This window comes from Lonchura striata, chromosome 1 (assembly GCF_050655825.1).
Source record: "Lonchura striata isolate lonStrDom1 chromosome 1, ASM5065582v1, whole genome shotgun sequence".
Taxonomy (NCBI): domain Eukaryota; kingdom Metazoa; phylum Chordata; class Aves; order Passeriformes; family Estrildidae; genus Lonchura; species Lonchura striata.
Window position 1 is genome coordinate 64,785,240 of NC_140703.1, and position 27,121 is coordinate 64,812,360.

The 27,121-nt window shown below is 38.2% G+C and overlaps 1 protein-coding gene across 4 annotated transcripts in view; it reads left to right on the plus strand.

Moving 5' to 3' along the window:
- The window catches only part of RNASEH2B (ribonuclease H2 subunit B), a 39,697-nt gene extending 12,838 nt beyond the window's left edge, over positions 1–26,859 (plus strand). For 3 of the 4 annotated variants that reach the window (XM_021526626.3, XM_085578144.1, XM_085578145.1), the window contains exons 3-11: positions 1,032–1,139; positions 3,355–3,431; positions 6,703–6,823; positions 13,208–13,272; positions 14,500–14,605; positions 17,693–17,771; positions 18,540–18,582; positions 23,588–23,668; positions 25,585–26,859. In XM_021526626.3, coding sequence (XP_021382301.3) covers positions 1,032–1,139; positions 3,355–3,431; positions 6,703–6,823; positions 13,208–13,272; positions 14,500–14,605; positions 17,693–17,771; positions 18,540–18,582; positions 23,588–23,668; positions 25,585–25,692 — 788 coding nt within the window. In that variant the 3' untranslated portion in view covers positions 25,693–26,859. The remainder of the gene's footprint in view (positions 1–1,031; positions 1,140–3,354; positions 3,432–6,702; positions 6,824–13,207; positions 13,273–14,499; positions 14,606–17,692; positions 17,772–18,539; positions 18,583–23,587; positions 23,669–25,584) is intronic. The other variant, XM_085578143.1, reaches the window with a different exon arrangement.
- Positions 26,860–27,121: the final 262 nt, after the last annotated feature.

Genomic DNA, 27,121 nt, shown 5'->3' on the forward strand with positions numbered 1-27,121 from the left:
TGAGGTTAAACATCTGGTCAGCCTTCTGGATAAAGGGGGAAAAAATGCATTATCAGTAATTTTTGGGAATTCATGTGTCTGCCCATTTTTGCTGACCTTCCTCTGCACCTGGGGGTGTCTGCAGACTGAGAAGAGCAGTGCTGATGTCAGCTTTCAGGGCTTACACTGAGACTTCTCTGAGCCAGCCCATCATCTGCAAGTTATTGCACCTTTGCAATTTATGTGCTCTGAGCAGGACAGCCCTGCTGTAGTTGTCCTTGTTTCTTGAAGATGGATTGATAACTAAGATAGAAGCAGTCCAGCCAACAGACTCAGCTGACTGCATTTCAGTGGCCCCTTCTGTAGTTGTGGCAACTTCCCATTTCAGATATGGAAAATGCCAGTCTTGTTTGCAGTGTGTTTGTCACCCTTTCATTGTAACCCAAAACTAATGTAAAATGGTAGAGCTGTGTTATGGGATGACCTAAAATAAAGCTTTTCTTTTCCTTTCCCAACTATTAAGGTTCTGATGGGCACTTCAAACCAACTTCTTCTTGCTTCCTCGTTTACTTATATATCTACCCATACAGAGTCATCACAATCTATTTTGGTGCACAAAAAAAAGATTATTTCAAATTGTCCATGAAAGGGTTGAGACTTTTGCTTCCCTAACCCAGAGTCTGATATCCTCAAGATAAACATGATGGGAGGAGGGGGAATTCTCTTGGTTTTCACCTTCCCTCTTCACTGTAGAAAAAAGCTGATTTCTTGAGTGATTTTGATTTGGGTTTGGATCAAAGACTTTGTGTTGCAAGATGAACTATTCACACATCTTATTTATTGATTCAAATTCAGTTTCGTTTATAGAGCTGGTAAATGAACATCTGTATATAATAGTGGTTTTTGTCTGAGCTCTCTTTGTAGTGAGTTTATATAGACTGTGTGTATGTTTGTGTGTCTGTATGTATATAAGGCGCATTCTTCAAACATATTGGCTATTCTTTTGATTTTTTTGAAAGCTTACAAACACAAACCAGATTTCTTTTCAACAGGGGAAGCAACCCTTTACTTATTCAATAGTGGTGCACAGCAGCTGTTTGAAGTAAAAGCTTTTCACGAGGAATGTCGTTCCTGGTTTATAGGTCAGACTGTTCAACAGGGTGAGTTGGATAATGTGTCTTTCCCCCATCTTTAACTAATGTTTGTACACAGACTTTCCCTCTTTCTTCTAGTAAATTTACAGGTGTTTTCCTAGTTGCTTGAGACATGCTGCATCATATCCCCACCTTCTGATAGACTCATTTGCCATATAGATTTAGCCAGGGCTGGGGGCTTTGTCATTTCTCTTTAAAATGTTGCCTTTGGCAGCCTCAATTAGACAGATGTTCATTTGTCATCTCTTGAAGGGGAAAGGAGGGGTAAGTAATTCATTGTGTTTAAACTGAAGTGCCATAAAATAGTTAGCTTTCCATGTCAATCACACCAGCAAGTCCTCTGTGTAAGTTAATATGTATTATCCTACGGGAAAGAAAAGAAAGGGCTGGAAGGCCTTAGCTAGCCAAGTGAAGTGGTGTGTTAGAGCTCTAAGCACTGGAATGTATGGTCTTGCATTCTTTAAATTGCCTCTGTAGTCTGTAGCCTAAGTGCTGGGTTCTCAGGAGTGGTCTGAAGCTCCTATTTCAGTGTCCTCTCCGAAGGCAGCTGGTCTGTACTATCCTGGACATTCTCTGATCCTGCACACCCTTCTGAAATGAGGAGGAAGCTTGTGTAACTTACTTGTGATGGTTTTCACAATCTATTTTCAGTACAGATGTCATTATAGCAGTGTTTCTCTGCCAGCATGTCCACAGACCAGCATGTCCATAAGTATTAATTCAGAAGATTAAGGTATATTTGTTTTATTTCTTTCCATTAGAGAAAAGTCCATTTATAGTAATAAATAAAAGCAACCCTTCCAGACATATGCCTTCTTTAACGGTAATATCCCAAAGTGTGTGCTAACTTTTAAACATCCTCTGCAGGCACATAAAGCAATGCAAGCAGTATGTCTCTGAGCTTTTCCTTTCTCTGTCTTGGGGGTGAGCCAACAGACTGGGTCTGCTCCCTGCTCCCAATTATGTCCACATTGTGTTCTCTCTCTCCCTTTCTAACCTTTATTTTGGCCCTTGGGAAACAGTTGGCTTAAGAAATCATGCCCTCAGTTTTCTTTTAAAAATACAGTGGAAAAATTGTTCCTGAATGTTAGGGCTAGTGTATCTCTGAAATGATCAGGAGAAGAACACCACAAAAAAAAAAAAAAAAAATCTGTGTGTTTGCAGTTAAAACAAATTATCTGGTTATCTGCAGAGAAGGGCAGAGGTCTTTATACACCTCTAGTGAATCTGAATCCTCAGAACAAACAAAAATAACTCTTCCTGGAGTTTGGGTAGAAAGCATTTAAATGGAAGCTTTGAGAAAGTGGGTCTTTTTCCTCCCAATTTCAATAGCAAAGCTTTTGTGTTTGTAGGTAGTCCTGATGCTTGCTTTGCCTCACACTGAGCATCATGTTGGTAGTACATGGTAGATTGGATACCAGCTTTGCCCAAAAAAAATTCTTCCCACATGATCTTTTGTTAATTTTAGGGTCACCATAATAGGATTTCCTTTTCTTTAATTATCTTAATCATGTGCTTTAAAACAAAAAATATATTACATTTATTTGCTTTTGGTTTACTAATTACTATCAAATTGTCATCAATTACTTGGTTTCATTAGTGAATTTCCTTGATGTTACATTGTTTCCAATTATCTGCAGTTGTACAAAAGGCCTGACTAAGCCATTGTCCTGCAATGAACTCCAGATGGGCAGAGGTGTCTCTTTCAGTGGGAGACCAAGTTCTTCCTCTGTGTGTAACCTTGAATGCAACACACTGGGCCATATTTTCTGATCTAAGTTTATTTTGTTCCATTAGGAGACTGCAACAGATTCTCCTTTTACAAATGAAGGCAACTCTCACTTAACTAGCCTTTGAAATTCTTTCTTGTCCTGCCAGCACAGTGTTACCTTGTCCAGTGCTAGAGGTGGAGTATTGCTGAATATCTCTAGTGTACCAATCCAATTTCTGTTGCCCCCAAATCTGCCCATAGAGGGCAGCTTCAATTTTGCTGGTTTTAATACAGTCCAGAAAAAAGGCAAAACTCAGAGTACATAAAGCAGAACTCCAGAACTGGAGTTTGTGCTTTGGTTTGGCAGGGTAGACAATTGAGTTATTTCTGGTTTTTTAATATAAAATCACAAATACAATTTTTCTGTTTGTTTTATTAAAATATTGGGATAGTTACTAAAAAAAAAGTCAATCTATTGTAGAAGCTTACTTTTGCATGTCTGTCACCTAGATGGGCGCCTGCTGTTTGTTACACCAATGGATCCCTTATTTCTGATACTTTACTACCTCATAAAGGCAGACAAAGAGGTAAGCCTGCTTTATTTTTCTATCTGGAATTCCCAGGAGAAAACATTATTTCTGACTTCAGTTACGCAACAGTTCTATTAATTTTACAAAGAGTGGCTTCCATAATAATGGAAATTTAATTTGCTTTTAAAGCAGAATTATCTTAATACCTAGAAGTATTTTTGTTTGCATCAAGATTTTTAGTTGGTACATTATGTTACAAGAGTCAGCTTTCAATCTCAACAAACACTAATCACCTTTTTTAAGAGAGGAGAATCTCTTTTGTCTTTTTATGAGAGACTCTTTCAGAACTGTTGAATTTAAAATGCTGACATGTCATCAGATCAAAACCTTTCTGAGTTTTTGATCAGAGCCCTTTCTGAGGCATCAATAAAATGGTTATTTTGGGAAAGAAGGGGAAAAGAAAGAAAAACTTGGATGCTGTGGAGGAGGAAGGAGGAACATTTCTGTGGCAGTTTGAACTTGAAAGGAAACAGCCACATTTGTAGAGATGCCATATCGTAGAACAGAATGGGATGATTGAGTATCCAAGTATTGGGTAATTAAAAAATGGCTTCATTGATTTATCGTGGGTGTAGCAAAACCTCACTTAATTTCTGAAATATATCAAAAATCATAGGCACATTTTCTGATTTTTTTAATAAGCAACCTGTGAAGAAAAGGGGCACAAAATAAAATCGAAATGTTGATTTTTTTCTTATTTCTCTTCTTGTTTGTTTTGTTTTGTGGACAATGCACTTTATGCATTCTAAGAGTTTTTGCTCTAAAAGAATTTCTATAAGGTTGCTTGCTATTTTCTGCTTTAGATTGTGGAGAATGCAGGAGTGTGAGAACCCCGGCCTTGCTCTGGGGTCCCGTGTGGTGGTAAAGTCTCTCCTCCAACCCGTGCTTCCAAAGAAAAACTCCGCAACCTCTTGCTGTTCAGTCTCAAGGCAGTTTATTGTTAGTTATCTAAAAGATTGTCTTCTCTGGCTACTGCAGTTTGGTCAGTGGCCCAGGCAGAGACACACACACACACTGACATCCTCTCTGTCTGCTGTCTTCTTGTTCTCCCTCCCTGCCCAGGGCTGCTGCTATCTTTTATATGATATATTATGTATTACATGTTTACAGTTTTTCTCCAATACCTACTACCTATGTTACAAGGTGCTTTTCTACTCTAAACGAATCCATAAGTGCCAGCATCACCAGGAACATGGAGGCAAGGAAAAAGGAGAAAGAACAGGATCAGGCCACCTTCCTCCATCTTAGAACTTCTGACCCCCATGTACAAAGTAAAAACCCCCCTGTACAGGTGCTAAAACCCCCCTGTACAATACTAAAAAAATTTCCCCTCTACTTTGTAACTACTTCTACTATACTATCTAACCCTTTGTGACTGCTTGTTCCACCTTCAAAGTTGGTAACTCATTCCATGGCTCAAACTCAAAATCACAGCTGTTTGCAGCTGCCTGTCAGGGTCTAAAATGCTTCTGACCAAGGCCTGGAACCTCTAAAAATGTCTGAGAGACATTTTGAGTTCCAACACAGGAGAACAGATTATTTATGGTGAAGATATAAAGTCTTCCTATACCTCTGTTATATTATGTTACTGTTCCATCATGATTTTTTAATTATTTAAGGTATAGGGTGTGCAGATGTATTCTGTATATCAGTCAGGCTGGTCCATCAGAAGAGGTCATTCCACAAGTAGTTCAGAGGTCATTCCACAAGTAGTTCAGTTTGTTCCCTGGGCACTGCACTCTGAATTCATAATTCCTTTGAAAGCTTTATACCAAACTTAAATTAGGGAAGTAGTAAATCTCCTCTGTTTATGTGGAGTGGTGTTGAGAAAGCCTGAGTAAGGGACAGCTACTTCTGTTGTTTCTGTGCTTAGGAAGAGTCCTGTGCTGCCCTTCACTTTTTCAGTACATTGTTTTCTAGGTTTTCTGGGCCAGGCATGATGCCACATAAATGCATAGAGCTGTTGTGGGTCCTAAAAAAGGGCCAATGCTTTCCTGCAGCACCTTGCCTACGTTAGTGTATTCTACAGTCTTGTGGCAAGGTTAGCATGACTGAAGCACAGTCACTTCCAGCTTGAACTAATGGATATCACTGGATATGATAGAATCATCCTTTGCACTATCCTTTGATTCTGATAGTGTGATGCAGGATTGCTTGGTGTGTCTCTGAGCAGAGCCATCTCCTATACAGCACCTTTCTTGGCTTAAGTTCTGTGCCCATGCATGATGTAAATGCAGCTATCTTGTTTTGGGACACAAAGAGGTAAGTTACCTACAAGAAAGAGCTTGTTGCAGTTTTATTTTTGTGTCTCCTAACTTCTTTTTTCCATGGTTATTTTGCCTTTTCCCTTTTAAGGAGAAGGAACCCTCTAAATACTTTCTTAGTTCTGCTTTTTGTGTGTTTGGGATTTTTTTTTCCTTGTTTTTATTGTGATTTAACAATAGATGGTTACTTTTATTAAGCCTCTGAGTGTCTAGCAAGAGAATTAATTAATAATGAAAGCAGTGTACTCCAAGTGGGTTTTTCATGCTGACCAGTGTAATGAGTTCAGCCTTGGCTGCAGAGATCATGCACTCTCTGAGCATGAGAAGTTCACAGAGTCTTTGTACTGATGCACTAACGGATCTTTCCAAAGGGAAGGTTGCCAGTTGTGCCAAACCATGCTGAATGATTATACATTGTTTGGCAATGGCAAAATTTGTTTGATGGTTCTGTCATGTGTGGGGCTATTTAAGTTGTGCCAAAATCACTTTATATCCCTACTCTGGCCAAACTGGAATTGACTTTGCAGAGGTGAAAGGTTAATACTGTGTTCCAGAAGCTGCCCTGCTCCTTCGAGATTTATCTTTGTGGAAGAAAAAGCAAAATTTGACTGGAAGTTATGACACTGGGTTTAATCCAACAGGTTTTGGTCTAAAACACTATTGGCTCACACTGACTACTGTGTCTTATGTCATCTTCCAAAAAATTCTGCTGTACTTCACATTAGTTTCTCCCTATGTTTTAAATTTGGCCTTTTAAGTGTAGTGTTTGAGGAGTTCAGCATTTTGCAGGTATTTACTCGTCTGAAATAAATATTTATAGCTTGCTTTGTAATCAGTTTCTGAATGTGTCATGTGTTACCATTCAAAATACAATCTTCTTTAAATCCTTTATTTTAAAACTATTGCCATTGCATGCATATATATTTATATACATATGTGTAGTGTGTATATATGTGTCTTAACATTTTAGTAATGCTTTTGTAATCCCTTTGATGTACTTTCAGCAGCAAGGAAAGTTCCAGCCACTTGATCAAGTTGTGCTAGACTCAGAGTACCCTAGCTGCCCATTGCTGCTGAAGTGTGCAGATGTTAAACAGTACATACAGCACATAACAGAAGAAAAAGGTGAAAAAAAGGGGTGGGGGGGAGGGAGGACAAAAAAAATACTCAATTTGTTAGTGTCACCTCATTACAAGATGTATTTAAATATTGGTTTTTGCTTTACCAAACAACCAAAGTGCTGGACACAGCTGTACTTCAAAAAACAGAAGCTTAGGCTTAGAGGCTTTCATTGCAATTTTGTGAATAGAAATATGTGGATCTCAGATTATCTGCTGTAACTCTGAAAATCTCATGCAGTCTTGTTGCTAGGTGTCATACAAATGATAAACCAATCAGAGCTGGCTTTTTGACATTATTGTATATGTTATGAAGTCTCTTTGACTTTGATCAGAATTTTACATCTCTCTTTATTCTTTATTTAGTGTAGGATGGTCTGGCATGGAAGTGGTCCATTTTATTTTTTTTCATCCTTTGTCACAAAGCATTAAAACAATAAGTAGAAAAAAGCTGGAGAAGAACGAATATGCTGCTGAGACAAAAGAACACAAATTTTCTGGCTTTGCATAATTTAGTGTTGTGGGCTTAAGCTTAGAGACTTAATTGTTTTAAAGTACAAAAATTGGTTGGGATGCATAAGTATATGAGAGAGAAAACTCAAATAGAAAAGGTTAGCAGGCTATCAATTCTGTACATAGTTTCCTCAGCCTTTGCTCAGAATTCCCTTTGTGGGGGCTTTAATTTTATTTGAGGACAATATATGCTTTCTAGGGAAGGGACAGGGACATGACATTGTTTTTGCAGGTTTGCAGATATGCAAAACTTGCAAGACCTCAGGTTTTATTTTCAGTCCTTTAAGTAAGCTTGCTAACTTCCTGATAGGGAATTGAGATTTCCCTATGTGCACATGGAGATCTGCAGGAGAATGTACAGGAATCTTTTGCACCATCAAGTACAAAACTAGTTACCTGTCTGATTCTTATGCACTAGAGCTCGTCCAAGGAGTTGAGGTTAAAGTTAAAAAACAGATTGAAAACTACAAACATTAAAAATTTGCTTTCACAAAGCAAGCTCACCCTTATCATTGATATATATATTAGAAGAAATATTTTGATGATCTACAGATAACTGGGAAGCAGCTAAGGAAAGATGATGAACAAATAAAGTCTGCTAAGTAAATGACCAGACCTCCTTCTAGCTGTAGAGAACATTAAGATGTTTGTGGGGGCAGAAGCTGTAAGTTTATTTAGGTGAACCAGTTTAAGTATTTTGAACTTGATATGGTGCATGTGCAGTAAGGTATGGAAGTTGCATTTGAACTTCAGGGCAGGACATGTTTCTGTTGAAAATGCTCACTTTCACAAGGGAGCAGAAAATCTAGGTAGCAAGGCTGTTGTCACATTCTGTTTGGGACCGGGGTAATTGGAATAAACACATAATTGGAATTATGTGTTTATGCATAAATACATAATTGTGGAATAATATTACTATTCCTCCTTCATTTCCAAAACAGAAACATCTAGTTACATTTTGTATCATTTGGACCAAACAACCTTTTTCTTTGGGTGAGTTCTGACTTTTGAGAAGGCTTCTTTAGGACAGGTGCATCTGAAATGCAAAACCACTTTTGGCTTCTCATGAAGTGGCAAATATTTCCATTAAAAAGTATTTTTAAGCTTTTAGGCAGTTGCTGTGCTTTACAACTTGTGTATCATGGGATAAATAGCCAGGGTGAGAGAAGAGCTGTTAAACTTCTGCGTACAGAGTGACACAATTATTAAGGTTGGATGAAAACTTCAAGATGGTCTAATACAAGTGTCAACCATAAGCACTCCTAAACCGTATTTCCAAGTGTCACATCCAGCCTCCTCTTGGACACTTCCAGAGACTGATTCCACCACTGACCTGGGCACTTTATTCCAAGGCCTGACCACCATTTCAGTGAACAAATTTTTCTAATGTCTAATGTGAAGATCTCCTGGTACAACTTACAGCCATTTCCTTTTGTACTTTCACTTGAGACATGGCAAAAGAGACTGACCCCCACTTCAGTGCAACTCCTTTCTGTTTCTGTTCAGTGTAGAGAGCAATAAGATCCCTGCTGAGCCTCATTGAGAGTAAACACCCCCAGCACCTTCAGCTGCTCCTCATCAGACTTGTGCTCCAGACCCTTTACCAGTTCTCTTGCCCTTCTCTGGACACACTCCAGCACCCCAATGTCCTTCTTGTAATGAGAGGCCCAGAACTTGAGGTGTGGTCTTATCAGTGCTTATTGGGACAATCACTGTCCTGGTCCTGCTGGCCACCCTATATCTGATACAGGCCAGGGTGCGTTCTTGGCCTTCTTGGCCGTCAGGACACACTCTGGCTCATATACAGCCACTGTTGACCAGCACCTCCAGATCCATTTCTGCTGAGCAGCTTTTCAGCCACTCTGCCCCCAGCCTGTAGTGCTGCAGAGGTTTGTAGTTTGTTGACCCAAGTGTAGGACCTGGCTTTTGTCCATGTTGAGCCTCATGCTGTTGAGTCTCAGCTCATCAATCCAACCTTTCCAGATCCCCCTGCAGAGCCTTCCTACCCTGCAGCAGATCAACACTCCTGCCCAACTTGCTGTCATCTGTGAACTAACTGAGGAGCACTCAATCTCCCCATACAGATCATTGATAAAGATATTAGATAAAGAATTGGCCCTGGGGTCACTAGTGGCTCGCTGCCAGCTGGATGTAACACAGTTCTCTGGGCCTGGCCATCCAGACTGGTTTTTACCCAGTGCAGAGTGTACCTGTCCAAGCCATGAGCTGCCAGCTTCTGTAGGACAGTGCTGGGAGAGACAGTGTCAAATGCTTTCTAGAAGTCTAGATAGACAACATCCACAGCCTTTCCCTCATCTACTAAGGAGTTCACATTATCATAATGGAGGTCAGGTTGATCACCCATCCCAGAAGGGGAAAAATGGAGCCACATCCTTTTGACTGTCATACTTGAGTCTACATAGGAATTTAGGACAGGATCTGGATTATTTTTTTGAAAGGGCACTTCCTCCAAACAACAGTACAAACTTTGGGCAGTACTTATGTTCCCAAAACAAAGCTTTTTAAAAAAGTGTTTGCTATAGACAAGATCTTGTGTCTTGGTCTAACTTCCGTATCCATTCTGATACTGTATTTGCAGTTATCTGTCTGGGAGCATCCTCCCATAAACTGTAATCTGTTAGACAGTAGTGAAGATGCTTCACTTCTTGGTTTTTTCCCATTTTAAGTAATGTATTATGTACACCTATAAGTTTGTGTTGTTTTGACAACAAATTGTATTAGCTGTTAAATGTGAGTTCACTTTCTGGGTTTTGTTCTGAAATGTGAGGTGAGCAATGCTTTTGTCATAAAAGCTGTACATATGTGCACACGCCAGCTTTATGTGATGTTCTTGTATTTTCCCAGGCATGTACCTGCATATACATGCTGCTTCTTTTCTTGCTCGGATTTGGATTGGATTACAGTGGGGCTTGTTCTTAGGATTTCTTTCTTTTTTGGGAACACCAAGAGTACTGTTATGCAATGAACCCATTGGCACTTGCTTGCCTGTCATGCACACATCACCTTTCTGTTTAATCCACTTCTATGTGTTTCATATTCTCATGTCTTTTATTGCTTGTAAAAAATACCGGCATTATGACTTGAGGTACTCACTCTTTGCTGGTTCTTAAGACCTGTTGTCCACTTTGTAGCCTTTCTCATTTTAGGAGTAGAACATTAGGGCAAGAAATACCAGTTGTGTTAAGGCTTCTGCAGCTCTGTTCTGCTTGACAGAACTTAACAACATAATTATTTCACTCTTCATTTAGTCTTAAGACTTTTAACATCTGTCTAAGAAATTCTTACCCCAGAGCTCTCACAGTTTACACTTACTGAATTAGCAGAAAATCCACCTTCCCTGGCCTCATTCTTGAAGGGCACTGAAAATTCATTTAGCTGAATTAAATTCTGAATTACCTGCTTTAGTAGTTGTGGAAAGGGTGTGTTACAGCTCACTAAGTCTGGGTGAGGCAGGTTGTTTGCTAATAAATTCTGACATTGGATTGAATGTACAGTAGAGAAAGTTTAAGAAAGGGTTATGAATTCCAGTTCTAGAATGTTACTCTTTGTTTCATTTTGCAAGGCAAAAGCTGCACTATGATCTTGTCTGATGTGATTAACATGAAGAGCCAAGAAAACTTACCTGATTAGAAGAACTAAATAATATTGCCAAGCTTGTATTCCCAGGAGGTAGGAAAAAGGGGGCCCTCTAAGTTTCAGAGTTATGGAAAACACTGAGAAAATGGATTTTAAAATGTGCTTTAGGCAGTTTGCTCAACAATACATCAGGGAAACTTCCAAGTCTACATAGTGATTACCCGATCACTGAACATATTATTTAATTGTAGAACCACTTATATTCCATCTGTATTTCTCAAACCCAATCTTTCCAGATGTCTCCGACCAGTTTTATAGGCACCAGACACATTAGGGAACAAAAGGCTTTCCAATATATACTCATATTATCAAACATAGTCACTAACTCTCACCAATATCAAATGTGCATCACATGTTAAATCCACGTTCCAATATTGAATCCTTTTGTCAGCAGTTTGTGACTTTCATAACTCACTTTAATTCTTCAGAGGTCTTGAATATTGTCAGTTTCTAGAGTTTAATAGTCAAAACTGTCAAGCACACAAAATATTTTCAAACAGAGTGATCTCTGAAGGGTTCAATGTAATTATTTTTCACATGTTTTAATGAAAATGGCTTCACAGTTCTACATTTCCTTTCCCTGAGTCACTCTGAATCATGCTGTTGTGGGGGAGTCTGCCTGGGAATCCAGACTAGAATTACTTTTCAGCATGGGTAGGGGGATGGTGCCCAGAGGATGTTCCTTCCTCGAACTTTCTTAGATAAGAGAGGAATCCATGAATTGTACTCACTGTGCTTGAACCCAAACCATGTTAGCCCTTTGAGAAGCAGGTTCAAGTGTCCAGAGAGTTTCTCCATTTTCTGCTTCTTTTCTTTCATAGCCGTTTAGAAGCTTCTAAGTCCTAAAGCCTGCAGCCAACCATGTCACAGCTAATTCTTTTACCTGCAGCTCATCATAAAGCAAAGTGTACATTATTTGCCCTGAAGAATTTTTGTATTTTGCTATTGTACAACTATTGAGACAGATTTAAACTTTTATCTTGCAAACAGCTTTCCTCGACCTCTCCATACCCCCTGCCATACGTACAGAAAGAGCACATAATAGTTCACTGTTTGCAATTTGGAAGAGCCAAGATAAACCCCAAAGAAGGAAATGCTGAAGGAATCATAAATAATATGTTGTTGTTTGCCAGGGGAGAAGGGAAATCCATGAAATGAGTGTTGGAATATGACACTGTATCAGTAAATTACATGAAACAGATGTAGGTATTTATGGGAATGGTAGTATACCGGAGATCAAAACATATTGAAATACCTGTTAAAGAATAAGACTGAAGCAGCAGGCTCAAAAATCTCCTGTGAAATCATATTAGGCATATGATTCCATTTCCCAAATACAGCTTTCTGTGAATTAATACTGAATTTTTATACTGAAATTTCCCTGAGCCTTGGTAATTTTCTCTTTTGCCTGGATGTTCTGAACTCGCTTACCTCCAGATAACTGATCACATCTGAATAGCAAGTGTTCATAATGCCCTCATTATCGCAGGGGAAACACTCTCCAAAGTTCTTATATCATCAAGTTAATTTGTGTTGCTCCATAAATCATGAGTGAATCATGTACTTCCTCCCACAAGGAGTGAGTTTTACTATTTTGGATTCTGTATTTTCTTTTAGCATTATATTGAGTTATGTAAAAGGGGGATAGAAATAAAAATTCTACTTTAGTCACTCTGACACGAGAGAGGAGAACTGATAGGGAAATGGTTTATTGAAGAGGTGGATAGTTCAGTAGCCAACTCTCTGTCCTGGTCCCTTACTAAGTGCTGGAATTCAGTACATAAAGATTTGAGATAATCTGTTGTTTAAAAAAAAGGGAAAAAAAAGAAAATCATAGAACCAACATTTTGTGTTATGAGATATGTAGTTAAAAGCACCATTCTGGTAATACAGGGCAGTGAAGGTGAAGTGAAACTATAAGGGCTTGAGAAGAGTCTTAGTGAATAAGAGAACCCAAGATTACACATAAATAAATAAAATATGTGCTTTGCTGGATTAGGTTCTAATTAAAGAACCATCAGATTTTCCAGACTTCTTCATATCAGCTCAGTCTATTTTTTTTTTGCTTCCAATATTTTTAAACTTGCTGCCCTGATATCAAACATGTGCAAGATGCAAATTAACATTTGTATTCTATCTACAAGTTAAAAGACTTTAAAGGTATTGAAAATGCAATCCAAACCAGACGTGACTTTTTTCCCGTTGCTTGCTTTTTTCTCAGAGATTGGCAGTCAGAAATTCCACAAATACAGCCAAGAGAAGACACTGAAGTGGTTAAAGAAAAAGGTATTGTGTTTCCCTTTTGGTTTAAAAATTGCTATATGTTCAAAATGGAAATGCTTATTAACTTGTCCATATTTGCATTGGAGCCATGTGCTGTGCCTCAGTTCAAGGTATGTGTCCTGTCCAAGGACAGACATCACAGTAAAGTTGCTCCACTTGGGAATGTGATCAGGTGTTAAGAGATGTTAATAAGTTTGTTGCATTTCACTTTTTGATGAGACTGGCCATGAAACGGGCTCATATGGGGTGTGGGAAGGAAGAAGAAGCTGTCAGCTTATAGCTGTAGGCTTTGCATAATATGAGGGGCTTGCTTTTGCTTTGTCCCTTTCATAGATGGGCTAGAGGAGAGTTCTGATTGTTACAGTTTCTAAATTCTGCTGTGCTTTGAAGCTGGACAGAACTGCCTTGGTTTTGTACTACAAATGTGTTTCCTGAAGTTTTGGCACAGTTCACTCAGAACGATCCTGGTTTGGTTGCTGTTATCCTGATCCAGTCATGCTGTTCAAGAGGTCTGTAGAGTTTGCCAGAAATAAACTAGTGTTAAAGCTGAGATTGATGGGGTCTTTGTTTTGGTATAAAGAAGGTGAATTTCATTTTACTCACACACATGTACCCTTAACATGATGCCACTCTATAGAAAAAGAGGGTATGCATCAAATGATGAGACGGTCTTGTAATTTAAATTAATCAATACAAGCACAAAATCTGGTCCACTTTCTGCAGTGATGAGGCATGGGAATGAATACCTATTTTGCAATGATTACCCAAATAGAATATTTACATGTGAACAGGTACCTGTTTGTGTTGTTGAAAATACTTTCATCTGACAGATCTCTCTCTGTTGGATCCAGCACATCAATGCCTGTAAAGTCTTTAATAGTTGATTTCCACCCGGACTGCCTTTGCCATCCTGCTGAGCTCAGGAGTGTTCTCTGAGCAGGTGTATTTCTCACCTGTATAATCATGGATGTTGAGTCTGAGTAGATCAGCTCATCTTAGGGTGCTGCAAAAGTGGTGCTGTGTTGCCAAGGCAACATGTTCAAAGACATGCTAGTTTCTTTGGTTTTTTTGAGTTCATCTGCTAGTCATTACAAATGTATATTAAATTTCACCACAGTCCATAACTTGAGTGTTTTATATGCTTGAAACAAAATTACAAGAGCTTTGTCACTGCATTAACATGTGCATAACAATATTGATACAGGCATTTCATTTTTTGGTTTTCTGTAGGTTAATCAAACAGTGAAAGCACTTAAAAGCAACAATGTATCAGTAGGTGAAAGAGTGCTTGCAAGTACATTTATCAACAGTAAACAGATCACAGATGCTCAGGAAGGTAAGAAAACTAAACATGGTAATGAATTCCATTTTTGTGAAGTCACATAAGTAGAGATAAAACACATGATTAGAAACTAAAATATATTGAAATTGGCCTTTTGGGTAAATTTATACCCTGTACAGAAAATTCCATATAAGTTGTGATTGTGCCTTGGCTTTTCCAAGTTTTTTGCTAGCTTAATCAGATGACACTGTAATTAACAATTACAATTATCTCAGCTAGGATTCTCTTAGCTTCTTCAAAATTCAAGGAGGAAACATTTTTCTCAGTGAAATACATGCTGAAGTGATTTGCTGAACTGAGGCTGTTTTAAAGAATAGGACACATATTTATAATATATATGAATTCTAACCTGGTAAGTGTGTCTGTATTAGAACATGCTTCTTTTTATTATTATTTTTATTAGGATGCATGGAATATTAGCATTCATAGAATTCTTCAAAAGGCTGAAGGGATCTTAGGAAGTCATTGTCACAGGGAAAAGGCTCCTGGTCCAAACATTACTTTATGCAACAAATGTATGAATTGGATGATTTTTTTTGAGTTCACTGGCATTTTAACAGCTTCAACCCACTACAAATACACAAAATTGTAATTAATAAGGGCAAAATTTTAATGATATATGTATTAAATTGTAACAATCCTGTTACCAGGTGTGATCTTCTTTGCTTTTATTCACCATTTTACTGGGGAGGGCAATGTCCTGAATGTCACTGACACAAAATTCTGTGGAGAAACCTGAAAATGGACTCATAATAAAATCTTTGCATTTTAATGAAAATTAAGAACAGTTTAGAGCAAGATGAATCAAAGCAAATTGTTTCTTATTACAAAGACATTCAGAACTCTTCATGCTTGTGAAAATTAGAAGAAACAAAGCAGCTTGCTGACAAAGTGGAAAATGAGCTACCAAGTCGTGATATCAAAGGAAACAACATAAATGAGATTCATGAGGCAAACAGACAATTTTAGAGAACAGGGGTTGTAATATATGGTTTTTAAAAAGAGACAAAGCTGCGAAAGTTGTGACTTAACTTCATGGTAGCTTTTCATCTTTTTCCCAACCCCTGTGTTTTTAAAGAAAGGGGAGAGTCCTGGCAACAACCATCTTGACTATGCTTAATCACTTTTTCTCTGAAATTTATTATTAAATATTTCATCTGCAGTGGGTTTCTTCCACCTTTCCAGTGACATGATTATAATAGTCTTTTTAAAAACCTTGGTTTTTCATATTTGATACAGCAGCATTGAAACTGGGAATACTGGGATTTAAAGTAGGTGAGTTTTGGAGATAGTCCCACTGCATGTGGCAAGGTGAATGATAGGAAGTGAAATGGATATTACTCAACACTTATTTCTAGTAAGTCGCATTTTCTTGTCTGATCCTTTCGTTGCTGTGACAGTGCAATTTATTTCTGTAGAAAATTGTTTTCATAGGGGTATTATGAAATTTCAGCTCCTTAAAAATAGGTGGGTGCATGTAGTTAGCATCTACAGATGTTGTAGGGCAAAAAGAGTGGAGAATATAATAAGAGCAAATAGGGAAGTAGGGGAGGTTCATCATATGGGACTTGAATATTTCATTCAGAAGACAAAGAAGGGAGGTGTGCAAGTATTCCTGATGTTTGACAAAAGATTAATAGCAAAGCTAGGGTGCAGTACGAACACAGACTCCATAGGAGGCAAATAGTGGTATTTTTAAATTGGTAAAGGAAGTAAGTGAGGATTGCCTCAAGTCAGAAATGCAAAGAGAATGGATTTTTGTATTTAGTATGAAATAATAGCAGTTGATTTGGACTCACCATAATGACTCATAATGCAAAGTGTGAAATGATCGGGACCTGTTTCTTAAGCAAGAAATTGGACATATTAAGTGCTAAGGTGAAATTCTCTTGGGTTGGAATTATTTCTTGTTCTCTCCTGACCCTAAAGTGGGCTTAGAGAGTGAAAAATCTTTGATGAATCTATACAGTGAAGGAAGGAGAAGTGCAGATAGGTGATAGTAAATTTTTTTTATCAGAACAGTTGAAATGCATAAGCTGCTGTAAGTTTGTTAATGCTTTCTCCTTGCCAGTTTGCATTGAGCTTTTCAGGTTAAAAAGAAAGAAAAATGGGGAAAAAGAAGATACATTTATCTCTGGCACTAAAGTAATAGTTTTTTGCCACTTTAAGGTTGGTATGCCATGTGCTTCTGAACTCTAAGTGTGTAGGCACATGAGCAGATAAACTGGCCTGTTGGAGTTGGAATTCAGAGGGGAGATTTTAACTTAATATCTGTCTGGCAAATGCTTCCTGTGCATGGTGCAGTTATTCCCTAGCAGCCTCAACAACAGCAAGTTTAAAGAAGTCCAGCTCATCCAGCCCACAATCAGTAAGTACTTGTGTAGAACGTGACCGGAAAAGATCTGGTTTAGGACTTCATGTTATAAAATGGTCACTTTTTTTCCCCCAGTCTCTCAGAAAAACATTTATAGCAGGAGTGCCCTGTACTGAAAACAGCTTCTAGTAGTTCATATTTCCACAGATAATTATCCTGTCTTGCCAGTGATATTTAGATAGGCCTTGGCATTTTCTATAAAGTACTGAAAATTAAGTACAAGACTTTGAAATAGACTCATTGTCTCATCTAATTGTTTTCAGTTGAAGCCAGAAAATGTTCTTTAGTACTGAAGCCCTTGCCAAATAATTGTAAGATCCAGATGCTTTAAAATTAATGATTGTATGTTCTGTTGAGTCAGCTTTTTACTTTTGCAGGTTTTTAAAATTTAATTTCTTCGGAAAAATACATGATATCTAGTACTCTCAGAAAGTGAACAGCTTTGTAAAGTACATGCAGCAGATATTAATAACATGTGCTGACAAAGTGAGTGTAATAAGTCTTTACTTTTTAAATAAACCTACAAGTGTCATATAACATAAACTACTCGACACAGAGAAGCATCACAGTGTATCCATTAGGAGTCTGTTACTAGTGATTCAACCTTGTGCCTCATGGTAGCACATGCAACATGGCTAAAGCAACGTGACTATGTAACATGAATGTTCTTTTTCTCCTCCTTCCCACTCCCTGACCTCCTCCTGAAGACTATGTACGGTATGCCCATGGGTTAATATCAGAGTATATTCCTGAAGATCTGAGTAAGGAGTTGTTAAAATACTTAGGGTAAGTATTGTTCCAGCTAGCCTATAGCTTTACATGGATTAATGTCCATTTGGTCTTTTCAGTTGTATACTGAGTTTTGTTCATCAAGGTTGCAGTGAATGACACAATGAGATTATATTTGCCACACTTAAAATGTGATTTTTCAAACATAGATATGGGTTATTTTTTGGCTTTCCTGTGGTTTTAAGGACTGTGAGCTGGGGGAGATGTAATATTAAAGTTGGATATGTCTGTTACCAGTGTTGCATGATGAAACCCTGAGTAATGTATCCTGTTTGAAAGCAAGTGGGAGGAAAATCCAGAAAAAGTTTGTCCAGAATTGTCAAGCACAAACAGCAGAGCCAGGAATTGCGTCTTCATCCCCAGTCCTCTTTCCTTTTCCTTATTCACTCAGTGCTGCCTGGGTTGGACTTATTTATCTCACCTATGTTAGTTTGTATTTAAATCTGGAAGGTGAGCCAGCATCCTCCTCCTGGTGTTCCCTGCCAGCGGCAGACTTCGCTTGGATCATCATTGTGACTCTGCACCTACTCATCAGCTCAGTTCTGTTCAAAGGCTTCTGTTATGGTGGCCTTTGGAAAAGTGTGTAATTTGCAGCCTGAAGCCCCATAGCTGAGCAGTTTCATAAGTCAGAAATACAGTCCATGAGCTGCTTTTTTTGCAAGTGCTTGCCATGTGTGAGCAGCTGATAACCAAAGCAGCTTTCATGAAGAAGGATTTCCAAACTTTAGGTTGTGCAATTCATCTTTAAAATCTTCTGTTCTGCAGGCTCCCAGAATTTAGAAGCCCAGAACCAGAGCCACCACTGAAGGTAGGAGAACATTAAGATATTGAGAGATGTGTTATAATTCAATTTTTCTGAGTTATTATTTAAACTGGACCAGACCAAGCACTGGGTACAATACATTAAGTAAGGTTACCTTGTGAAAAGCCAGTCTGAAACAGACTCAAGAAATTTAGCAGGTAACTCATATTTTTAATAAGGAATATTTTGGTTGGTTTTCCTGTTTAAAAAAGGGGAGGGGAAAAAGAGAGGCATATTTTATGGTTTTGGTCAACAGTCTTTTTCATACATGTTTTGCTTATTTAGTTTTATTGAGGTTGATGGGACAATATGACCTCATAGGTTTTCTTTCATATATAATTTATGAGAACCCTGAAAGGGACCTCCTGGGTTATGGATTCCCAGACAACCATGTTGAATAATCTCTCATACACTGATCATTCTTCACTGCAAGTCTCATTAGGATTTTTTATTTCCATTACATCTCTTGGAAGCGTGTTCTATAACCTCATTCCTCTGATGCTCAGAAACCTTTCTGTAAATTCCACCTTGAATTTATTCATGGCCAATTTATTCCCCTGCCCTTTTGTGCTAACTTTATCATTGTTTTTTGAAATTGAAATGGCTCCTTTCCCTCCCTAACATTAGTTCTTTCAATGTGTGAAGGGAAAACATACTTGCTTTGCGTTTTCATTTTGAGAAGCCAGTTTGGTTGTGTGACATGGGTTCTCCATTCCCTCATTGTGAAAACATTTTTTTACACCTATTCCAAGATGAATTCAGTTGTTTCAAAGCAGGTGACCAGAAAAATGTGTAATTATTTCTGATAAAACCTTTACTCGTACAATATGATGGCATTCTTCCTTTCTTGTCTTAACTAGAAATACTTTGTCCCATTACAGACTAGAATCTCATTTGTTTCTATTGATGTGTGATCAGATAGCTCTTTGTTATGTTGGGAGTAGTTAAGACACACAGTTGGAGTTTTTTTCCACTTCGGTTTTTACTTGATCAGTTCTCAGATTTACAAGAAGTTCATGCAGTTAGTTTCTGTGTACATGACCTTTTACTTCTTCTGTACATTTAATCTGGCTTTAAGGTTTCCAGTCTTGAAGGTTCCCTGACTTTTTTACACAGTGTTAAAAGCTCTTCAGGTGTTCATAATGCTACTCAGTGGTGTACATTCAGCAAATGTTAGCATTCTATTATTATTTTTAACTAGTAATTAACTAGTGATCTCCATCTGATCCAATTACATCCCTTTCTGCATTATTTGCCTTTGTTTCCATTTTTCCCAGTTTCTCACCTACTTTAATCTTATGCAGTATTTGTTTTCTGTAATATCAGCTGCTTAAGTGGCACCATGTCAAGTCCTCTGGCAATCCTTCACATTCTGTCGCCAGAAAATGTGTTATATTTGAGAAAATAAAGGCAAGTTAGTAGGCATTACCTTGTTTTGTTTTTAGGCTGAGACATACTGAGAGAGTTGGGTTGTTCAGTCTGGAGAAGAGAAGGCTCCAGGGAGACTGTAGAGCACCTTCAAGTACCTTAAGGGGGCTACAGGAGAGCTGGCAAGAAACTTTCACAGGGGCATGTAGTGACAGGACAAGGGACAATGGCCTTAAGCTGAGAGAAAACGTAGGTCTAAATTAGATGTAAAGGTGGTGAGGCAGTGGAACAGGTTGCCCAGAGATGTTGTGAACTCCCATCCTGGCAGTGTTGAAGGCCAGGTTGGGTGGGGCTCTGAGTCACCTGATCCAGTGGAAGGTATTCCCACCCATGGCAGAAAGGTTGGAACTAGATGATCTTTTAATGTCCCTTCAAAGCCAAACCACTCTATGATTCTGTGTTTCATTTCCTCTTTAATTATTCTTCCTTCTTTCACTTTTTTCCCCCACTCTCTTCTCCTGAGTCCTACTATCACTTTTTCTTCTTTCTTATATTAGAGATGGGTCCTTGGCTATTCTGCACTAATATGGTCCCTGCCTGATAAAATATATGCCAGGTTCTGTCTCTCATCTTGTCATTTCTGATGCAGTCTTCCAACCAGATCAGCATATTTTGAGTTTTACTTCTATCTTAAATAGAGTGATTTCTATTCTGTCTTCTGTCCCTGTGCTTAACCTCTTCATTTTTATTGAAAATTATTTATTGAGGCAAAATGGTTCTTTGATTTTAGGTCCACACATAGGTTAACTTTAATACCTATCCAATCCCTACAGTACAGCAGCTTCACTTTCTCTTTTTTAATTCCCTTTTTGCCTCTGTGGCTAAACGACCTTGTACTGTTTGTTTTAATTTCCTTTCCAAGGTCTAACTCAGCTTGACTTTTTGGCAGTTCCCACTTAGTCCCAGGATTACCTGACCCCTAAACCGATCTCTTTTTTTAATATTTCTTTTCCTCAGTTGTTTTTTTCCTCCATTCATTAGATACTTCTGCTTACACCTAGTGTCAGTTGGATTTTTTTGGGGATGGATGGGGGTGATGGAATATGTGTGCATCTGTGTGAGCAAGGAGCCGCATTTATAGTGTTTAGTCTGAGAAGCTTTTTCTTCCGAGATTTTCACCTTGTTTGAAGTAAAAGATCCAAAATCACTTCTTCAGTCTTTTACCTTCCAAGTATCTTTCTCACACATCAAGTCCCTTTGCTTTGCCTCAAGACAAGTAAGGCATATGGTTTGCAAGGTTTGCCCCGCTAGAACCAATAACCCCACTTCAGATAATCCTTTCTATTTAATTTAAACTGAGCAGCCTATGTCTGCTGAAATGAGATTACATACCATGCTGGCCTTTCCTGCAGTGTCCCTGCTACTTACCGAAAGAAAGTCTAAAAAAAACCTCATTTCTGGCTGGTTCAGTGACTGTTCTGTTTAGCAGCATGTCAGCTAGCACATAGAAGAATAATTGAGCCCTACTGTTATTAATAGCATTTGTTCTCCAATGGATATCCAGAGATATGTTATTTCCATGTGGCTGGACAGTTGTTCTGGCTGCACAGTTACTTGGCCCTTTGATTCAGTTAAAGAATTATCTTTATATGTTGTAAGAAATATTAAGCACACATCAGGAGCCAACTGATAGTCATTAGCTGTATAAGCATGTTAAAACAACTGTATTAAACTGCATGTGATGTACATTCCATATTGTGTACGAATAGCTTTTATACCATTGGGATAGTTCTGAGAATCTATTTTTAAAAACAGTTTTATTTCAGCAGTTAGGTTGCAGAGGAAATGAGGCTTAGAACTGTTCAGTTGTTGGGCAGTGAGACCTTGCTGAGGATCTGATTAATTTCCAGAGCACTGACCAGGGTGTGTATGATAAGTCCTTGCAACTTCAGAGATTAAAACACTCCTTTATTTCACAATCTGAGAGGAGCAAGGTAGGCTTATACATGGAAACTTCATCTCCTTCAGACCATTTTTAATCACTTGTGTTGACATTTTTCTTCATGAGGACAAGGTGTATTAACAGACATAATATATAGTTATTCCAAAATAAGATTCTAACATGCATTTCCTTTTTGGAAAAATAATTGCATGTTTGGGCATTACATTAAACTCTGAAGGGAGGGAAGATGTAGAAACTTCAGTGATCAGCCGAAAAGCAATAACACATTCTCTTTCTTGAACAGGAACAAACTGGGTACAGCCTAGTCTTTGTGATTTAATGATTAAATCAAAATTGCATGTTCTTTGTATTAATTGTAAGCTGTTGATCTTGTGTTGTAATCATCACACTGTCCAGTTTGTCAGCAAAGGGAGTCTGGCCATTGGCAGATGATGAGAGACATTTACAAAGAATATGAAGACTTTGCTACAGCTAAACAGCAAATGCTTTGCTGAAATGCAAACATTTTTGTTACAAATTTTAAAAGCTTGTTTATCAGATTCCAAAAAGAGGAGAAGAGTAATTCTTCATTAGATTGTCATTTGAAAATGTAATCACAGCACAGTAAACAGCCTCCTAAAGAGGCTGATCCAGATTCCATTGAAATCAAAAGAAAAGGCTTCAGCTGGATCTGGTTCTAAGAGCTGAGAAATCTAGGCTGAAGACTTGGCTTCTGTGCCAAAGAGAGAGAGGGAGGGGGAGAAGGAGAGAGATATCACAAGCACCATAAACAAAATGAATAAAACAGGATCTTAAAATGTATGGTACCATCCAAGTTGCTTGCAAAATCACTCTCTGGCACAAAAGCTGGGAAGGCCACGGTCTAGATTTCACAGGATATTAAGGACAGGGTAGTAATATCAGATACATAATAATAATAAAAATACAGTGTTGTAAAATACTACATACTTTTTTTTCTCTTTTGGAAACATACCAGAAAGTTTTCACCTTTAAACTAAACACATGCTCACAGTTTATGGAAAGAAATATTCATTTTTATGGCCTGATCATGTGGAGTACCGAGAATCGTTCACATGTATTATTTCTGAAGTTAGAAGGCACACAGCACATGCAGAGTCAAACTTCCATAATATGCTGTTGGATTCAAGTGATGAAGCAGTCAGTGGAGCTATGGCACTATTTAACTGCTGCCAGCCTGTAAAAAGGAATTAATTCTAAAGGCTGTGATCAAACAGACAACAGACTAGATGATGATCGACTTGTGTTGGCAGATAGCTACAGCACTGGAGTTGCTTCACAGGTCCATGAGATTATGAGCACCACAGTTCCTTGACTGTCAGACACTAACTTCCAACAGCTGCTCCAGAAAGTTCTCTAAATAGACTGACACCAAAGCCACAATCATGGCTGATTTCTAATTGACATTCTTCAGAAGGCTAGGAAGAAAATGCTTCCTCTGACACAGAATGCTCTCTTCTGAATGCTGTAAAGATGGTTTATATTCACATGTAGAGAAGACAATTGCAGACAGAAATCTTCCACTCTTGCTGCAGATTCTTCAGTTGATTGCCAATCCTGTTTTGGTGCTATGGTTACATTTTAAAACCAAAGCTTTGAACTTCCATGTGTGTACATCATAAAAGTGGTTGACAGAGCAACTTCCTCACTCTAACATTTCAGAAAAGAAAATTGTCAGATGTCCCTGTGGAACCACAAGAAGACTATACTAAATTTAACAGCGACAATCTGAAAACCAAAAAGGTAAGCAAGCCTTGCATTCATACATGTTTTGCCAAAGTGTAGATGAATAGCAAATACTAACACAGAATGCTTAACTTTCTCCTTCGAAATACATCACAAATACAAAACAAATACAAAATCATCTGACATCTGTAATTATATCTCTTTGACCTTTTCTCAGGTTTAATGTGACAGTTTTAATTTCCTATACAGAACTGTTTTGTACTATTACTGCTGGGCTGTATTTCACCAGTGAACATTCCAGTAAGCCTCACAGACTCAGACACGCTCAGCTAATGCTTGAAAAGCTCTGAGATCTTTAGATGAGAAATCCTATGGCTTAGTGATAGCAACTGGTAAATTTCAGTAACTCAAAAAAGAAATGAAGATGGCAGCATTTACTTAAATTCCAAGGGATGCTAGGACAGACTTTACTTTTACCTAGAAATATTGCTTGTGCACTTATGTCAACTTAATGAAGTTAAAACAACACAGAACTTACTGATTGCCAGCTCCAATGCATGTTTGGAGGCCAATCCAAATCTGAGTCCAGCAATGCCTGCCACTGTACTATTCCTAGGAGAGCAACAGAGATGTGAAAAGAAATAGATCCTGTCTATGTCTGCCAAAGCTGTGAGGCTTGTACTGGCTTATTTCTCTGAACATTGAAAATGAATCTTCCTCCAATCCATGGGGAACCAAAATGGCCCGCTGTGCTGGTCTTGTGACCTTCAGTCTAATGCTGACTACTCGTTATCCCTTTGCAAAGAGAAGCAGCTGGTGACAGATGTATTCCTTCCTCCCCCCCAAAACCCCAGATTTCCTTTTGTACTCATTGCACATTCTAGTTTGGAAGTAAGAGGATTGCCCCCTAAGTGAAGGTGATAAATAGTTTAAATATGCATATTTCCCCCCTCTCCACATTATATACTATAGCTTTTGAACTTAGCATAAAGATAGAAATAAACTGAGGAGGGATAATTCATTTTAACATTAAATATAATTTACTTCTGAAAATAATGCACATTGATGAGGGAATCTGGGAAAGAAAATATAGCCCTTGGACTCTGTACAGCTCTTTTTAAAATACTTTGGCAGTGGTTTTGTTTGTAGAGTAACGCAGACAATCATACAGTTGTTGCCTATCTCCATTCAATCCATAGCCATCTAGCTGATCCCAAGTACTATTATTGGGAAGTCCTGTAGACTGAGGAGTATCATAAAGAAAGGTCAATGCAAAGTTTTTTTTAATAGGGAAAGCAACTAGAGATTTAAAACATAACACTTTAAAATACAAGAAAGAAAAGAGGTCAGCTCTATAAAATGTGGTTCATAAAATGTGTTTTAGGTGTAGACGTCTGGGAAGTTGTCCCAGTGGCCTCAAAAGTGCTTTGGAAATGTTAGTTACCTTTTTCATTCCTAGTTCTTAATCTCTTTTCTCTTTATTTCACTGTGCATAGCCTTTGATAGTAAATCAGTGTGAATTATTCATCATCTGTAATGCAGGTCTGTAATTCAGCCTGCTGACAGCATAATCATGAGATTGAGTCGGAGGGTACAGAATGCATCTGTTCTATTGCATGCATTATTCCTCTTAATGTACACTCAGGGATTATCCCAAAGTAAACATTTGATTTGGGATAACTCATTCTGCAGAAAGGAGAGATGTTTCACCTTCTTCTACTTGTAGTTGGTTTTCTGTCTTTGTTTGAGGTTAAGTAATTCATCACAAGTATTCTTCAGTTTGAATAATCTCAAATTTGTTTTTTAATGTTTGTCTCCTACAATTCAAAGCCTGCATAACATTATCTTTATGGCTGTACACTAAAAAAGCAATTCAACTTATTGCTTGACTTCCGTATTTAGAAGTTTGTAGCATCTGTTTCCCCCCTGTGGAGTTGTTGTTTAACTGTTTCTGTTCACCATTTCACTCACAGGCAAACACCAAGATGTCTGCAGCACAGAAGGCTCTGGCCAAAGTTGATAAGAGTGGAATGAAATCCATTTCTACTTTCTTCAGCTCCAAACCTAAAACATCAAAATGAAGACTTGTTCTTGAAATAATTTTATACAGTGGCTATTTTTATGTTAAGCTAAAAATGTCTCCTGCAGATTTTTGTTAGTATAGTGTATCAGGGCATGTCTGGGTATGAGTGTCATGGAGAGGTCTGTGAGCTGGCAGGGCACAAAGCTGTTGGGCCTTAGTGAGACTAGGCAGTACCATGATAACTGATTTTCCAGCCTGGACTGGGAAGATGGCTCAGCTGCATTACTATGGTGCTGTGAGCTAGAAGCAAGGCTTAGCAGGGTACCACACTGTGCTGGCGCTCCTTCTAGAGCAAGCCCAGTCAAGCCCACTGTGGAGTTTTCTCCATTACACTTCATTCTAGGCTGAAAACTTGCCCACCTTTTATGATTTTTTTTTCTTAAATTCGTAAGGAGCATTATTTTTTTAAAACTGTCTGAAGTTTTTTACCCAGTGTTATATCAGAGTAGGATGGCATTATTGCATTTTTACTTGGACCCACATATAAGTGCTGACGTAAGCATTGTCAGTGGTGGTATTTTAGTGAGGCAAGGATACTCTGTATTGGGATTTGGGTTGTTTTCAATATGCTGGAAACAAATGGCAATGAATGTCAGTGTACATGTAATGCAATAAAGTGCTTTGTGTAACAAACTTGTGCTTGCTGTATTTGCCGTATGCTTCAAAAGTTAGGTTGGGTTTCAGCACATTTTTTAAGTGTTTTCAGTATTTTTCTGTGTATAAATTGTAATCCTTAAAGAGTTCTGGCATCTCTTTGGCGTTACATGATAAATCTCTTAGCACATAGCAATATAGGGGTATTTTTATGTTCCGTTCCAAGGTCAAAAGGTCCTTACAAAAATAATCAGGGAAAAATTGATTTAAAGGCAAGAACGGGTGGGGTTTTTTTTAAGAAGCCTGTTTGGCGTTGGATTCAAAAGCTTAAGTATGAGTGTCTTAGATAAGGTTTAGTTTTACAAAGTTTTGCACAAGGTAGGATTGTTACTTAAAATCCACTACCCACTCTTTTCTGTGTTCTTTCACCATTAGAGAGTATTCCTGTGTATTTAGAGGGATAGCTGATGATGTGGCTTCCCTCAGTCACAGAATTGAAAAAGAGATTGAGTCACTGGGATCATTTGTACCAATCTAGCCTATTCCATACAATAAAAAATGTCATCCGTCAGTTGTTGTACTGAGTCGTTACTGTGGATCAACTACAATTTGTGTTTTTGAAAGACCCTCTTAAAACACATCAGTCTTTGCTACTTCAACTCACTAGAGAATCTGCTTGTATCCCTTGGTCATGTGAGTTTCAGAAAATTAGGAATTCCCTCTTTTTGAGTACTTAGGCCATTTTTCCACTTCAATCTTACTTTCTGTCATTTACAACCCTTGGATTAAAATGGTGTCTGTTAGGTTAAAAAGCTCTGTGGCACTCTGTTCCA